The 17424-nt window shown below is 36.6% G+C and overlaps 1 protein-coding gene across 1 annotated transcript; it reads right to left on the reverse strand.

The window, feature by feature from the left end:
- Positions 1-13754: 13754 nt before the first annotated feature.
- tnni2 (troponin I fast skeletal muscle) lies at positions 13755-17319 on the reverse strand (the record flags this gene model as incomplete). The annotated part of the gene is given in 7 exon segments (NM_001200564.1): positions 13755-14072; positions 14227-14403; positions 14582-14671; positions 15225-15353; positions 15500-15536; positions 16123-16155; positions 17295-17319. Coding segments are annotated over 6 exon segments (531 nt in total). The 3' UTR covers positions 13755-13982.
- Positions 17320-17424: the final 105 nt, after the last annotated feature.

A 17424-nucleotide genomic window follows, 5' to 3' on the forward strand; every position in this document is an offset into this window, starting at 1 on the left:
TAGTTTTAATAATTAGTTTATTGGTTTACGTATAAGGAGATCACGAGTCTTGAGATACACTGCAGTGGTCTGAATGCGTCCGCAACAACTGCTCATTTTTTAGTGGCTCAGTCTAGGAGAGGTGGAAGAATTGAGCGTGTTGAGGGAGGCAGGACACACAAACACACACACACACACACACACACACACACACACACACACACACACACACACACACACACACATACTAACACACACACACACATACTAACACACACACACACTCACATGCACTTTCTCTTCTGTTCTGTTCCATAGTCTGTTCTTTTGTTCTCTGTTGTCTTGTTTAAATGTAGATGCTGACAAGTTTGTGTTCTTAGCGTGTTAAGTCATTCTAATGTTGGGGAAATGTTTGTTTTTTGGGGTGTGTGTGAGATTTTGTGTTGAAAATGACAGGTTCTGTGTTATTGTATGCATCACCGGACTGGGATATGCTGCTTCATCTTGAACCCAGGTTTTATATCATAGAAACAGAACAGACCGACTTTCAATGAGAGGTATGACTTACAGTTCTCTATGTAGTGTATGCTGTCCAAGTGTTAGTGATTCTCTACCTCTTCAAGAATTTGTGTAGACATGCTGTTTACTGACACCGACCTCAACAGCACCTACTTGAGTACATTTTCTCATGTGTTTCAACCACGGATCATAAAGCACTGATCAAAAGCATGCATCTCTCATCCAAGTCCTCGCCCATTCATGTCCAGCGTCTCCCATTGTGCCTTACAGCACACATACACACACTCACACAGAGCTAATTCAATTCCTCAGACCCCAGCAACACTATTAACATTGTTACCATGGCAAAAAAACACCATTCATGAATGAAGTGGTGCTGTTCTCCATAATCACATGTTGTACAATGGAAACATGTTTTGTCCTCAGTGTCCAGTCTTGTAAACAACAAGAAAGAGCTCTTATGGATATTTTGAAAAACAAAAGTGGAAATGTTACACTTTCCAAGGCTTTTACTGGTCCAGTAAACAGTTCTATGCTGGATCTATATCTATATCCAGTGGTTTGACAATATGATCCTGCTGTTCAAGTGGAATTGAGGAGGGGTCTACAGGACAAAGCTTTTCCTTACATAGGAAAGAAAGCAACAGTGTCACTAACTGAATGAGGTTTTCCTGCTACAGAGATAAACAGATCACAACAAGCATCCATTCTTCTGACACTTAATCTAGACAGTGGCAGAGTGCCCACAGTAAGAGTAAGGGCATTATTAAGATACAGGAGGATCATCAGACTTTGCTTTGTGTGTCTGTATGTGTGTGAGGACAGAGAAAGTGTAAGAGTGATGGACTTACAATGAAGGAAGTAAAGGCACGGGAACAGTACCTGTGTCAAGTCTAGATTTCCACTTTTCTTGTAGCAACATCTATTAATCTTGCCGGATCCTGGCTACGCTGCATGGATATAAACAGGAAGAATTACCTCATGGTGGAAGTCAAAAGACCGCACATGTGAAGGGAAATGACACCAGTCCTAGTACACATTCAAGGACATGAGCAGTAGGTGGGTGGATATTTATTGGAACTTTAAAAACTGGAGCAAATATGCAGAATACGTAGCAACCAAACAGACCTTTTCACTGAGAACAGACTCTGTCACTGCTTATGAAATATCTGAGAATCAGCTCTCAACACCACAGCTGCACTAAACCCTCTTCAGCCAACAGTCTCAGCCATAAAATATGTGCAGCCTGCAGTTGTGTTACAGCTGGTGGGAAAACAGAGACATGAATCGGGACACTTTCTGTCATTAAGTAAAATAAAGGATATGGTGTATGCAGTATCAGTGATGAAAGGCATGGTATATCTCAGCAAGCTTAGCATGTCTGTGTTTTCTTGGCTATCTGGGTGCAGTATGGCGTTAAAAGAGCAGTGAAGTGCCTACCGACTCAGGGAGTGTCTAGCCTCAAGTCATCAACCTTCTCACCTCGAGACACACTCACTCATTTAGTGTTATGTGAAATCTTACTATGTTCCCATTTACACTCTAGGCTGTGTACTGATACTTCATGATGCCTACAGCACACTCAGATGGTCCTTAAGCTACTTACTATAGCCAGTTTGTTTCAAAAACAAGTTAGTCTATTGATAGTACTGTACTTTTTATTTGTATATATTTCAGAAATAATTTGTGTCAAAAAGGCTTTTCATTTTGAAGAAAATTATTATGTAAGGAATAGACTCCTTTTTATGTCAGAAATAGATTCCTGGGTAAGATATGTCACTCTTTGTACAAATTCTCAAGCCTGAATTTATTTTCTAAAATGCCCCATTGGGTGTCAGAATTGGGAAAAAATGGTCATAAGCACTTTCAGTTTTACCACATAATATCGGACACCTTTCCAAACCAACAGAAGATGGTTGTGGTTATTGCGGGTAATTAGGAGAGATAATAAATAGCTAACTTTCCACAACGTCAGTGAAGTTGGCTTGCTAACTAAGAATTTAACGGGCTTAGCTTTCTAGTTAGCTATACATGCCTCATTTATATTGCTTTAACAAGCTTACATAGCTCACACATTTACATACCTAGCTGGCTGGAGTTAGATAGCTAGATCACATTCTTACTGAGGCTTTGCCCATCATGGACATATTTATCTAGCTAATTTTGTTCAGTTTATAAATGAGTTTATTACATCTGGTTAGGCAGCAACTCAGCTTTCATTGCCATGACTTGCAACATTCAAGACATTAGGTCTTGAATGTGTCCACAAACAACACACAAACTTGTGAGCAGCAAGAAGCCTGTATGCCTTCGGTTTCTTTCTAACACTCAGAGTATTAGATATGTACAGTATATGTGTCCAGTCATTGTAGGTTAAACCACCACTTAGAATCATTTAGTCACTGACAGGGTGTCAAGACATAAGGATCTTCTAGAGGTACACCATTTGAAAGTGTTCGTTTGGCTGAATAGCACTCCCTGTCTTTTAGTGGTAATCCATAATAATAATGTCAATAACATTTTAGCTAATGTCAGTCTGATTCCTAAATACAGGTTTCTAGATTCTAGATAGGTTCAGACAGATTATAACTAAGTAGCATCATGTGTGCTGTATTAGAACAATAATCAATGCCAGGGTGGTTTTACCACCACAAAGTGTATTATTTGCCTATTTTTAAAAATATCCCAAAGTGTTTTATTCCTATATATGCCCCAGCAATTTGCTATTTATGCCAAAGCAATTTATCCCACCATTTATACCACCATTTTTCTATTTATTAAAGAATGACATCAAATGTTTTATTCATGCAGGTATGTTCACATGAACAAGTTATTTCATGTTATCATTTACAACAACTATAAACAGTTGTTCTCTCACCAGCCTCTGTTTTTTCCCTCTCTTTTGAAGTTAATAAGACAGAAAACACAGTTTGCAATGTTACCGAGAAACTACAAAACATGTTATTCTGTCTTGTAAGCACCAGCCTTACCTCAGGCAGAGCTGACATGGAGACTGCCTGCTAAATGATAAATAAACACAAAACCTCAGCATATCAACAATTACACACATGTCCCCATGTAAGTTGTTATGACCATGTATTAGAATAAGCACATTAACATGAACCTATGATTTGCTCTGAAGTTGCCACTACTCTCAGAAATGAATCAAATATAATAATATCATAGGAAAATAATCAGCACCTTCTGATCAGAATTGAGCAGAAACAGCGCTGTGGCATATGTAAGTACATATTTAAAAATATTCCTTGCATGGTATGCTCAGTGTCATTTTGCTCAGGGTGGCTCACACTACATCATTTTTGAAAGAAAGTGTTGGCAATGATGTGGTGTGAGCCACCCTGAGCAAAATGACACTGTTTGTTGTGGAAACATCTGGCTCTGTTTTCAGATCTATTGTACTGACTGGACTGTTTGGACTGTTTCAGAGTCAGAAAGCTGTACAAATGATCTCGTACTTTCATAAGCCACTGAGTTCTGTCAGAAAAAGAGAAGATCTTCAGTCCCATCCTTGAGGATCCAGTGGCTCCAGTTGTTTTCTATAGCAGAGACCAAGGGCAATACCTGGAAACTAAATATTGAGTCTCAATTCCTATAGCATCTTTTATTTTCCCAGTGGTTAGACCCAAACAACTATGCTGTATACTAAAATGTAGAACATCTTAAATGATCAAGAATTCACAAGCTTGTTGTACCTCTTTGTAAACTATTTGCTCCAAAGAAAAGCACACTCAATCAGCAAAGCATTAACATTCTGAGGCCTCGTAAACTTCTACAAGTAGCAAATGGTCGAATTATTTTTCCATGTTTGGTTGATGTTTAGATGAAGATGAGACAACCACAGCTGTATAAGAAAGCATCACATTCACTCCTCATTATTCATGGCTTTTGTTACAACCTCAACATTCTCTTGCATCTCTCCTGTATTCCCACCTCCATCTCTTGGGGTCTCTTGGGGATGTCATGACCTGCGCTGCTCCACCACTACAAACAGTAGCAAAAGCACAAAATCTGTGTCTAGGGAAGCTCTCAATAATTTTCACAACCCAGTTTACTTAACCAAGATAGAATGAAAGGCTTTTTTGTCTTGATTTGGCTTAATTTATTACGAGAATGAATCTAAATAGGATTTCTGACTACTAAATGGGGTCAGGAGGTTAATTTCATTGATTTTACTGTGGAAATATACTGTACTATTATCATATATTCAGTGAGGAATTCATAGCTAAACAAAGGGATCACATGCCCACAAAAGGTCATTTTGAAAGGTCATTTAGCCATCATAAAACAAACTCCCTTACAGCCTGCATTAGCTAGAGTCCCTAAGTAACATGCCCATAGGAGCTCCAGGGAACTCCTATCCAGCTCCATCCTAAAAGTCCCCTCCTTTTCATCTGTTCTGAAACTGGAAGTCAGTCAGAAGGCAAAGAATAAAAAAGAACGGCAAGAGCTGTACACTGAGTACAAAACCCACAAACACTATATATGATTCATAATTAAAGGATTGTCTGGATTGATTTTATGTTTCTATGGATGAGGGCAGGAACTCTGGACATGCATGCAACTCATGAACCTGTGGCTCTCCCTCCTCCACACTGTGCACTGCACTGCTCATTTCAGCTCAGAGATGAAAGAGAATCTTCTGCTGATCATAGGAAATAAATCCAGTCCTCTCAGTGTTAAGGGTTGACCCATGACTCAGTGTGAGGAATGCAAAGGCCTGCACTCCCTCTCCCCCACACACACACACACACACACACACACACACACACTCACACACACAATAAAGAACACTATCACACACAATCTCTCTCTTTCTCACACTTACACACAGCCATGCTCATCACTTCCCACCTATACAGTCCAGCAACAGAAATATAAGAACTTGGCAAGCACAAGGCTTCTTTGAAACTGATCACTTACACTCAGTGACAAAAATACATAAAACATATGCGGTTCACATCAACATGCTACAACTGGAGTGAGTCAGTATCACAGCTTATTCTCTGGAAATCATGACAAACAGGTCTTTAAGAAAAAAAATGACGATAGTAATCATCCTTGTTTAAAGTTCAAGGCTGCAGCTGCATGCAGTGGTGTTTGGTAACGGATAAAGAACAAAACAAAGCCGCATCATCGTGATACAACGTGTCAAAAAAACGTACAGCATAAAGCATCATGTTCATAAAAACTGGAATGAAACCCAGATGTGCTAAACGTCAGTACTCAGTACTGTTGAGAGACTCCTGTTCTACAACTCAGAATTGTTCTTGCCCATTTAAATTCCCAAATTAAAACTAGCAGAATAATCATTTTGACCATGCCATGACTACCACCGGATAACAGTAATAATGGTTTATAAATTTAAATGTAACAAACTGAGCGTTTATGTAATGATCGTTAGGTAAAACTGAATGTTATGATTCATAGAGAGTGGTAAAAAGAACTAGTGATTTAGCACTGTTATAAAATCTACAATTGCACAAGGAAAATCATGAATCAACCTCACTATTGCAAATAAAACTTTTTGAATTTACACAGTCATCTATGAGTAGAGGGATTTGGCCTCTTTGAGATTCAGTCCTGCTTTAAAATCTTCATGTGAAACTCAGAACATGAAGATGAACATGTTGTTCTTATGGGTTGAACTGATAGATAGTTCTCTGTCAGGCTTTGCAAGCCACTTTCATGCCACATTCCACATACTCATTCTTTCCATCTTAAACTGTGCAGGACAGTGTAAGACTGGGAGCAGAGATTCTCTGTAGTACACAATCTCATATTCTTTTCCTACCTGTAATGTGTTAATTTTTTTACACAGTAAAATATTGATTCATGTCTCTCATTTAAATTTACTAACTAGATACTAACAAGTAAATGCAGACGTTTGTACCCCCATGGCTCCTGATTGAAAATAATGAAAGAATTCCTCTTTACTTACCTCTTTATTGTTTAATTTTTTTAATAGAATTTGTAAAAAATACAGATGTATGCTGTGACAAGACAGCAATCAAGAACATGAAATAGAAAAGTGTCTTTCAGAGCTTCAAACATTTGCAATGACCTTCTTTCCATCCTTACTGAACACATGTTTTTCAAAAATATGTAAAAGTGCATAGCAACATGTTATGCCATGAAATGTGAACACACGTGACATCAGGAGAACACTAGTGAATAATGATCACGTGAAAAATAATTATTTACGTGAGAAAATAAATAATGGAAACATGCAAATGGAAGCATGCAAGTCATGTGATTATTTACATGTGAAGTGCATATTACATTTTTTTCAACGGTTGGTCTCTGACTATTTTTTGTTACTTGTGATAATGAAAAATAGCTGTAAATCCTAACACAGTAAACAAAAGAGAACAAGAGAACCTATCCAACATTTTCTAAAACATGCATACACATTATTGATTATTGAACAGCAATCATTATTTCTTACACTACATCATTTCTCATGTCTGCGATCCACCATGATCCAACATTGAAATTGATGTAGTCTTCTTCTCTCCATGTTGCTCAGCATCTGCTGCCTAGGTAGGTTAGGTATTTTTACAGAGTCTAGCTGGCTTTTACTGCCCCCACCTAAAGCTTTACAGCATGCAAGTCATACTTCATCCACAGCCAGAGTAATGCTCCAATAGTCGGCTTTGTGAATTTCAAGCTCCAGTGGTGCTTAAACTTGCCGTGATTTGGGAATAGAAGCAGTGTGTGGGTGCATACCAACAGGCTGAGATAATAACACAGAGGTGATGCAGATTCCTAGTATGATAAATACTCACCATGTGACTCGTCTCCTGCGGTCTGGTGAGTGGGTGCGAACAGGGCTGATGTCATTGAAAGTCTACAACAAGTTTACATTTGTTTTCTCTTCCAGATCAATGTCAAACACTGCATATACCAATGTTTAATTTGCCTAAAAGACTAAACATGAGCTTCCTGCCAAAATGAACCATGTGTGGCCTGACATATTTATACATAAATATAGTACCTTCCACTAATATTGGCACATTTGGTAAAAATGAGTAAAGAAGGCTGTGAAAAATTGTCTTTAATGTTTAACCTTTTGATTTTTTGTTCAAAAAATCCACAACAATACTCTGCTCTCATGGATATCAAACAATTGCAAACACAACACAGGTTTATATATATATATATATATATATATATATATATATATATATATATATATATATATATATATATATATATATATATATATATATATATATATATATATATATATATATATATATATATATATATATATATATATATATATAAACAAAAACTAATAACCTGGGTGACTAGGAACAGGAAATTGCTCAACCATGACTTCCTGTTTCACAGGGGAATAAATATTAGGTAACACATTGGCCAAATTCCCTTAGTCATTCATAACAATGGGTAAGACCAAGGAATATAGCTGTGATGTGCGGCAAAAGGTTGTTGAGCGTCACAAAATGGGAAGTGGCTATAAGAATATAGCACAAGCATTGAAATGCCCTCTTTCATATTCATCTTTTGATCTCAAACCCAAATGTCTTCAATGTATATACAGTTTATATGGTGTGTCTCTGTGTGTGTATAAATAGATGGATAGATGGATAGATTCCATTTCATTATTATTATTATTATATCTCTGTCAGATCCTTAATGTTTTATGAATAAAAAAGCAAATATTTCAGCTTGGAAAGGCTGGACTATGTTCTGTTTATAAGGTGAATTGAATGGGAATTTCATATGAATGCAAATCTCAGTAAAACATTATACAGATTATAATATTTTCTCTGGTTTTCTTGCTTGGTTTGAATTGCAAATGTCTTTTTCAGCAGTAGAGCAAAACACTATTAAAAAGAAAAGAAAAATCAGGCCTATTGTTTAAAGTGGCAAATATCTATGTGGATTTGAAAAGCAACTGAAGCCTCTCTGACTCCCTGCTAAGCTCTGGACAGTTGATAGTCACTGATTCTGCAGATAAAGATTAGTTCTCAGTCCTCAGTCATCTTCTTTCTTACCAAATCTTAAGGAGATAAGGAAGTATAAAAAGACTTGTTTTATTCAGTTACATTCTTAGAAACAAGGTTACATCTAGAACTCTAAAAAGTGCCTCTGGAGGAACCCTTAAAGGAAACCTCCAACCTGAAACACATTGCACATTGAAATATGTGTGATTTGCTTAATGAACTTTGTTAATTTGTTGGTTGATGCTGTATTTTCATCATTCCCTTGGGAAGGTTGCATCTCAACATAAGTGATAACAATTAGATTTTGCTTTTAGCTCTAAAAAAAAAAAAAAGCATTAGAGCATCTTTTCCCACTCACCATTTTCCAGCAACATTCAGTGTCATATTAATGAGAAATCCAGATTTTAAGTATTGGAGACAGCAAATGCTGGACTCAAAGTTCCAGAATGCAGTGCAGATATACGGCACAGTAGTGTTGAGTTGGATCAATAGTTTGTGATCCGTGATATGTCAGGCACAGTGGCACTGACAGCAGTATTAACATGAATGTTGAACCTTTGAAGCTGATCTGTTTAAGCAGAGTGCACAGCTCAGATCAGCACTGCTGCATCACTCTCTTTAGGCAGTGATGAAGCAAGGGTTAAATCTCACTGGTGCTACTATCAGTGGGTAATCGAATGGCATTGTTGTTCATTTATAAACCATTAACCAAAGTGCAAGCAGACCAACATGTCAGAAAGAAATTTAAACCAAAAAAATCCACCACCAACACGCTGAATATCATGTACTGATTATAAATATTCATGTGCAAGTCAATCAGGGTGGATTTTTCCTTTTAAGGTTCTGTGCAGAGGATTTCCTAATCAGAAAGAGTACCAACTAGAATGTCCTTAAGAAACTAAGAACCCTACTACTCCTTGCCAGACCAATCTGAGTACTTCTAATCAAGAAATCCAACAGCTTCCTATAGTATGTGTCAGTGCAAAGAAAATATTATGAAATATACATTACATTAGACAGCATTCTTAATGTCAGAGCCTTTTCAAAACTCTAAAAAACTTTCTAAAAATTCTCCCCAATGTATATTTTTTCTTTATTTTGCCTGAAGAAAACGTAAACATATTTAAAGGCTTAGATATTTAATATGAGGTGCCAGATGATTGTTGCTTTCTTACAGAGCCATGTATCTGTGGGAAATGTAGACATTTCTTTTAACTTTATATACCCAAAGAGGGCAGGCAGTGATATGCCAGATATTATGACATGTGCCAGCTATGATACTTAAGATATGAGATACTACCAGTCCTGGTGCAAGCAAACCAGATATAATGAACAACCTGGCAGGGGAAAAAGCATGTTTTTGAAAAACATTACCAACCTTGCTGTTCATCAGATATTAATTTGTTTTTCATAGTTGGGCTGATATCTGTAGCAAAAACAGCTTGAAACTATTAGGAAGAGAAACCAATAGAGGGGCATGTCTGGGGCACGATAAACCCAAGGACATGACCTGGGTCCATGCACCCTCTAGTGGTTAAATTAGGATACACAGAAGATCAGTTTTAATGAATAAATTAATTAAAGTTCCGTAAACATGGGGGGACATGGGAAAAGATCATCTGAGCACAAGAGTCAAACACTGAGCACAAGCCAAATACACAAGTTACATCGCAACACAACTTTTTTTTTCCAGTAAGTGAAGCTCAAAAACTTGAATTTCCTCAAAAAAGCCCAGAGGCACACCGAGGCTTATGACGAATGCTATGATCTCATGCAGTCTGGGGAAACGAGGGTTGTACTGGGGTTTAGAGTGTAGGTTAATGCAGGTCATTTCCACATACATCCTGTACAGCCTGCTCTGTCACCGCTGATAGCATCATAGTGCATGCTTAAACAGGCATTAGAAGCTGACTCAATCTACCTCACTTTGGATAAACTTTTTACAATTCGTAACAAGTTACATTATATGTTATGAAGTCATGTCACCCAACTCACTTAAAAGTATTTCATGACCTTAGTATTATAAGGTTCTGTCTAGGTTAAGAATAGATGAGAACATTATGATACAGAGGTCACGAGACAGTTGGTATTAAAATGGCTAATTTTCATTGTGGTATCATATAAACACACAGAAAACTATATATTTAGTGGAGCCAACTAACAGCATGCTTCCAGTTAATCACTCTCTGTTAAATCTTTGGACTGTGTGTCTGTGCTGCTAGAACATTATGCTGGTGTGAACATGACACACTGTGTTACATGTGCTATGTTTAACCAGATGGTGGTAGAATTGACCTGTGCTCTGAATCTGTGGGGGATTTAGTAGTCCAGAGAGACCACCCATTAAACACCCAGAGTGAGCACGGCCATTACAGCTAGCTCCAAACTCAGTTACAGTCAAGTTACTACCTAATTCCTTTATGTCTGCATAATTTCCCATATTAGATACTCCAGGTATTAAGCCGGCTTTTCCATATACTATGTGTTAGAGAATTAAAGTATCATAAACTCTGTTTGTACTCTGCGAGCAGTGCTGTGGTGTGTGCTCTCTGTAATGAGTGGAAGCAGCTGTTTTCAGCCTGTTTTCTCACACTTTCTTGCATTTGAAAGGATCTGCAGTGGGTCATGACATCATTGGCATAATAACATGTTAGCTTTAACAGGCCTGCTGGCTGGATTTATTATCTTCTTTTTATTTCTGGAAAAGTATGCAATATGTCACTGCCAAAAAAAAAAAAAATCATGGGATAATGATAACTTAAACCCACTTTAAGTCATACAATAACATGACTCAGTCAAATATGGGAATTCATTATACTTCAACATTCAAATTTAAAATTTCTATATGGTATCCTGGACGAGTAAAAATGCCACCTCGCTCATAACCATATTTTATATCTGAGCGCGTCTCAGTTCGCGTCTTGTGCACCTAACATGGCTCAGTGTCCTCTTGCAGTCAGTGCTACAGATTCAGGAGGTATTCTTAGCAAGTCAGCTCATCTTGGTCGAACATTCGAGCTTCTAGAGGTAACTTAAGAACGACAGACACTAAACAAGTGGGCATGGCAGAGGCTATTAACTCCAGGCAGCCCTCACCATACATGGAGGCACCAGGTGTCCGAGCTGAAATGTGTGTCTGGAAGTGAAAGTCACTTTCTGCAGTGAAAGTTGCTTTGGGACTTTCTGGCTCATTTATAAAGTAAAAGGAATAATGTGATGCTTAATCTAGGGCCTGAAAACTAATTATTTCTACTAGACTGTAGAGTATCCAAAAGAGGTTTGGGAAAAGTGATCCATAGTTTAAATAACTGTAATAGGTTTGGGGCTGTTAATAAAACATTTGTAAATGCTCATGATATTCCTGATCATGTGGCTCATGTTATCCAGTCATTCTGTTACTACAAAACAATGTAAAAAAAAAAAAAAACAAACAAAAAAAAACATTATTTTCTTTGGATTAGCTTTATAAATGAATCCTTAAAATATATTTTCTGTAGGCATTTATGAATAGACAGTCACAAGGCACATGAGATCATAAGGGCAAGTGCCTGCCTGCAATTTCAACTAATCATAGGCCTATGTGTTTCCATATCCATTCACCCTGTTATTTAATTTTTGTTAAAAACAACTCCAATATGATAATGTAAAATTAGGACATTTAGATTTTGAAACTTCTTTTTACATTAACATTTTTTAACATTTACCCTCAGGTGGACTTTTTCATTTGGCGACTTCATTTACAAATGTATAAAACAACTTTGTGGAATTAGGGATTAGGGAAGAACTTTCTAGAAAACGTTGTTGTGAGAAGTTCTGATTAGTTATGCATGCTATGCATGAAAGAAAAAAAAGCAAGAAACTCCATCTCGTTACACCCTCCTAGTTATTTGATTCCCTTGCATGACTGAATAGCTGGCCTGTAGTTAACCACCCTCTCGGTCTCTCAGTAGGAGAGCTCATTTCACGGCCAAATTATTCATTTTGCCAGAAGCCTGGAAACATACTTTTCCACAGTGAAATGTGACACACTTTATCATTATTAAACATTTGATCAACGTTCTGATGTTTCAGCTTTTAAAACTAAAATATACTACTATAATTAATGAAACTAATTACAGATAAGCAGTGACAATAAATTAGATTCAACAAATTCAAACAAATTTACAGAAACTACAGTATGATCCTTGTCCCTGAAACACATGTTAAGGTGTGTAGTGTGTACACTCAAACACACACAACTACACACACACACACACACACACACACACACACACACACATACACACAGTCCTTGTCAGGACACACTTTTTAAAAAAAGAAGTTTCTGTTGTTGTCGTCATCGTCCGTACCTCGTGCTATGTAACACTCAGCAGGTGTAGATTGTAGGATGTATGTGTTTTTTCATTACAAATGGTTTGGTCTGACAGAAAGAATTACCACTTGGCCATTGCATAGTTTAGGAACTCAAACTAAACTGAACTGTTTTGTATTTAGATGGGTACATTGTAAAACATTTCAGGAGGTTAAACTTAGAAACAAAAGCTGCCTTAAAAATACAAGTAATCTCATCTTGAAGATAACTTTCAACTCAACGTTTCAACTCAAAGTCAAGACAATAAATTACGTTAAGTTTCATTTTTGAAAACTTAAAAACTTGAGTTTGATATCCAATACTTGTCATGACAATTGGATTTAAAGAGAAGAAATACGCTCGCAAAACTTAATGGGGCTATCATGTTTTACAGTGTAGGAGAAGTAAAGTTTTAAACTTGAGGATTGTTCCAATTTTAGTATATGTGCTGCCATTGCGAGCACGAAACTTGAGAATCACTGGCAGTCATATGTTAACCATGACCAAGTCCAGTCTCTAATAGATAGATAGATAGATAGATAGATAGATAGATAGATAGATAGATAGATAGTCCAAGTCCAGTCTCTAATAGATAGATAGATAGATAGATAGATAGATAGATAGATAGATAGATAGATAGATAGATAGATAGTCCAAGTCCAGTCTCTAATAGATAGATAGATAGATAGATAGATAGATAGATAGATAGATAGATAGATAGGGTTTGTTCTTGTTCTCTGTTTACCTTTTTAACTTTCCAGTGAATTAATTGAATGTGATAAACTATACTATCAGGATTCAATTTCCCTCTAACTCAATCTTTAAGGCAATCTTAAAAATCACCCCATATTATAATCCTATATTATTATATTGTGGAAATCTACATTTATTATTAATATCCTTCAAAGTTTATGTTCTTTTAAAGCATTTTTATTTGCTTTATGCATGAGCAAAAACAAGGGCACATATATATTTCAGTACACTGTATACACTGTATTTAATATCGTATACATGACGTGTAAAAACAAATGTGAAAAATGACCAGTAAACCACCTTTATTGAAACAACAGTATGTGGGGGGGATTACAGAACAACTGCCAGAGATAAATTAAGATCTTTCAGACAATAATCACTATTCCCTCTTAAGCCTCGGACTCAAACATCTTCTTCCTGCCGTCCATACCAGCCTTATCCTCAATGTTCTTACGCCAGTCGCCAACTTGTTCTGCAGACTGTAAAAAAAATAAAACAGAAAACATTTAACACAATTCATTAAGTGTTTTAGAGCAATAACAAGAGCCAACACACCAGAAAATGAATATCTATGAGGTGATATCACTACAAATGGTCATCACATGTTGCTTTGAAGCCTGCTTTTATACCCACCTCCTCCTTGACCTCCTTCTTCACTTGTTTCAGGTTGGCCCTCAGGTCCAGAGACACTTTGTGTTTAGAGCCGAGCAGAGCCTGAAGCATCTGATCAGCAGACATGCGCACCTTCCTCAGAGCTGGCTTCTTGAACTTGCCAATCAGATCAATCACCTTAATTTTAAGATCCTCAATCTGCAACCACACAACATCCCATGGTCAAATAATGATTCAAACCAAATACAAGTTCAAAGTTCAGATCCTGAACTTTAATTTTCAGGTCATCAGTCTGTCGGAAGAGGTCATGTTAAAAGCAAGTCTTAAAGCTCAAAGGTTTTGTATGTTGTTTATATGTGCTAAATTATGTTCTTACCTCTTTGTTTGACTTTGCAACCTTGACCTCCAAGTCATATCTCTCCTCATCAACCTTTTCAATGTTCTGGTGGAGCTTCTTGCAAAGGTCCTATGGGACAAAGAATAGGTTTAGAAGATAATAATGTAGTAATGTAATACTAGACAGGGTTTCGTTCCAACCCCAGGACTGATATAGAGGCTCTACTCACCTAAATGCTTGGATTATCACTTTGGATAAAACAGCAGATAAATCAATAAATGTAAATATTTGATTCTTTTTAATCTTTCTGTAACACAACATTGTTCAATGAATTAATGCAATGGGGTTTAATATTGGTAATTACCTACAGATATATATTACTGCTCAGTGATGTTTGTATGCTCTGAACTTTGAATGTATTTACAACAAATCTCTGAATTGTACAGCATAACTGTAGATTTCATCAAAATAAGCTACATGCTTTTATGTACTTAAGCCATTAAAGAGCAGTAAGATTTGCAGAGCCTGAAGCATCTTACCAGAATTTAGTCTTTATTATGGGGTTATCCTTTATTGTGCTATATTTTACAAGTACACTTGGTTTACTGTACTTAGACTAAGGTTCTTATACATTTTTGGCTTTGTCAGGTTCAGCTCCATCTGCTTGTACTTGAGTTCCTACCTGCAGCTCCTGCACAGAGTTAGGAAGGTTCAGTGATGAGCAGTGCTCATTCATGTAAGACTCCTTATCTGCCACAAGCTGTTTGGCTTCAGCCTCCAGCAAGCCAGCAGCAATGGAGAGCAGCAGGCTCTGAAGAACAGACAGAGAAATGTGGACAGATGAAGCTGGAAGTAATGATTTAAGGTTGTTTATTACCTTAAGTTGGGTTGAGTATGAAGGTTTATTTTCACATTCATAAAAAAATATTTGATTAATTTCATTTTAGTCTCATTTACCTTCAAGTTATACCGGCGACTGGATGTCATCTTTTTGCTGTTAGAGAAGGAAGATGTAATATTATTTTCATCAAACTTGTGATGGCACTATGTCATCTAATATAGGATACAAGTCTTATAAATTTGCATAATCTTGACAAATGTGTGCAACAGTTTGCACACCCCATGGATTCTGAATGAGGAAGGAAAAAGTACCTCTATTTTACTAATCATTTACAACAACAAAAAGAGAATAGGAAATGTAAGAAAAGGGGAAGAAAAAACTTTGAAGGAGTTAAAAAATAAATTAAATCTAAAGAATAAGTCAAAGTTTTGTCATGGCCATGGTCTCCAGACCAGATCTGTAGAAAGCAGTGTAAGACTCTCTCTGTGTGTGTGTGTGTGTGTGTGTGTGTGTGTGTGTGTGTGTGTGTGTGTGTGTGTGTGTGTGTGTGTGTGTGTGTGTGTGTGTGTGTTGCTATAGGCAAAAAGGTTAGAAGCAGTTATTAAGGAAAAGCATGAACATACACATTATAGAATTTTTTTAAGGGTGTACAAACATTTGCACTCATTAATCAACCTATTCTGTGGCTGATGTTAACTGTGACAGAAAATAATGTGTAAATTTCAGCTACAGGACTTACTCTGACATCTTGGCAGTTTGTTGTGCTCACACCCTGCAAACAGGAAAAAAAAAAAAAACAGACAAGAGTATTTACAAGAGGGTCAAGGGTCACATTATGCATTACAGAGGTTTACTTTCTCAAACTGGTGCTGTTTTCTGAATTTTTTTCTCTAGCATCTCCATTATTCTCTGCATGGGCTTGCACTTGCATTTTGTAAATGGCTGATTTTGTAAAGGACAGATGCTAAATTTAGTGAAGCAGTGTCAGATAACATCTGTGACATGCAGCCTGCTGATTGGAAAGGTCAACTTAACTTTAATAAAGATTTCATTGAATATAGCATGATTAGAGTTGATGAAATCTATTAAAAAGAGAATTAAATATAAGCATACAATAAATAGTAGAAAATAAAATGTAGCTATGACATGAAATATATGATCAACTATTCAATTAAATGTTTTTGAATTAAAAAAATTTATAAAGCACTTTAAAAACCACAGAGTGCAATAAACTGCTGTATAATTACAAAAAAAAAATCTAATCATATTCAGTTGAGAAATATTTTTAAATCTATAGCTCAAGATGATGTCATTTCAGTAGCCAGCTTTAAGGGTCTATCACAAAGTGAACAACAACTCAAAGTGGATGATCAGGATCGAGAAGTTTTATATTATATCGTATTATAATACTATTACTATTATAGTATATTTTAACTGAGCAGCAGGAATGCCAATGCAACGTCAGTTTCACACAAATAACACTGCAAGCAATTACCTGTCAAACATCACATTAAGAATAATAAAGTCATAAATAATTCTTCAATAATTGACTGAGCTAATTATTTCAATGTTAAATGAACATTTCCAGTGCATGCAATTAACTAATTATGTTCAATAAGGAGTATCGCCAAAAACTAATTGAGATGGCTCAGTTCCTAAAACCAACTAAAGCCAAGACTGTGGCTTCATACAGTATAACAATTAACTTCTCATTCAACACACTTAGTCTTTGCTTTACCACATGCAAAGCTATAAGCAATAGGAAAGACACTTACCATAAGTGCAATATTATTTTATTCATATAAATAATGTACATACCCATGTATTATTCCTTTAACCTCAAATATTTTCAGCAACAAGGTGGGTTGTGGTTTATCCATATTACCTAGATTTCACGAGAAAAATGCTCACCTATGTACGAGAGTGAGGGCAGAACACACTTGGCGAAAGGACAGGAAAGACTGGCAAGCCGACAGAGAGAAGGAAAAGTTAAATAGGATATATATGGGATCCTCTGATGGCTCAGCAGATCCCAAGAGTC

This window comes from Ictalurus punctatus, chromosome 14 (genome assembly GCF_001660625.3).
Source record: "Ictalurus punctatus breed USDA103 chromosome 14, Coco_2.0, whole genome shotgun sequence".
Lineage (NCBI taxonomy): Eukaryota > Metazoa > Chordata > Actinopteri > Siluriformes > Ictaluridae > Ictalurus > Ictalurus punctatus.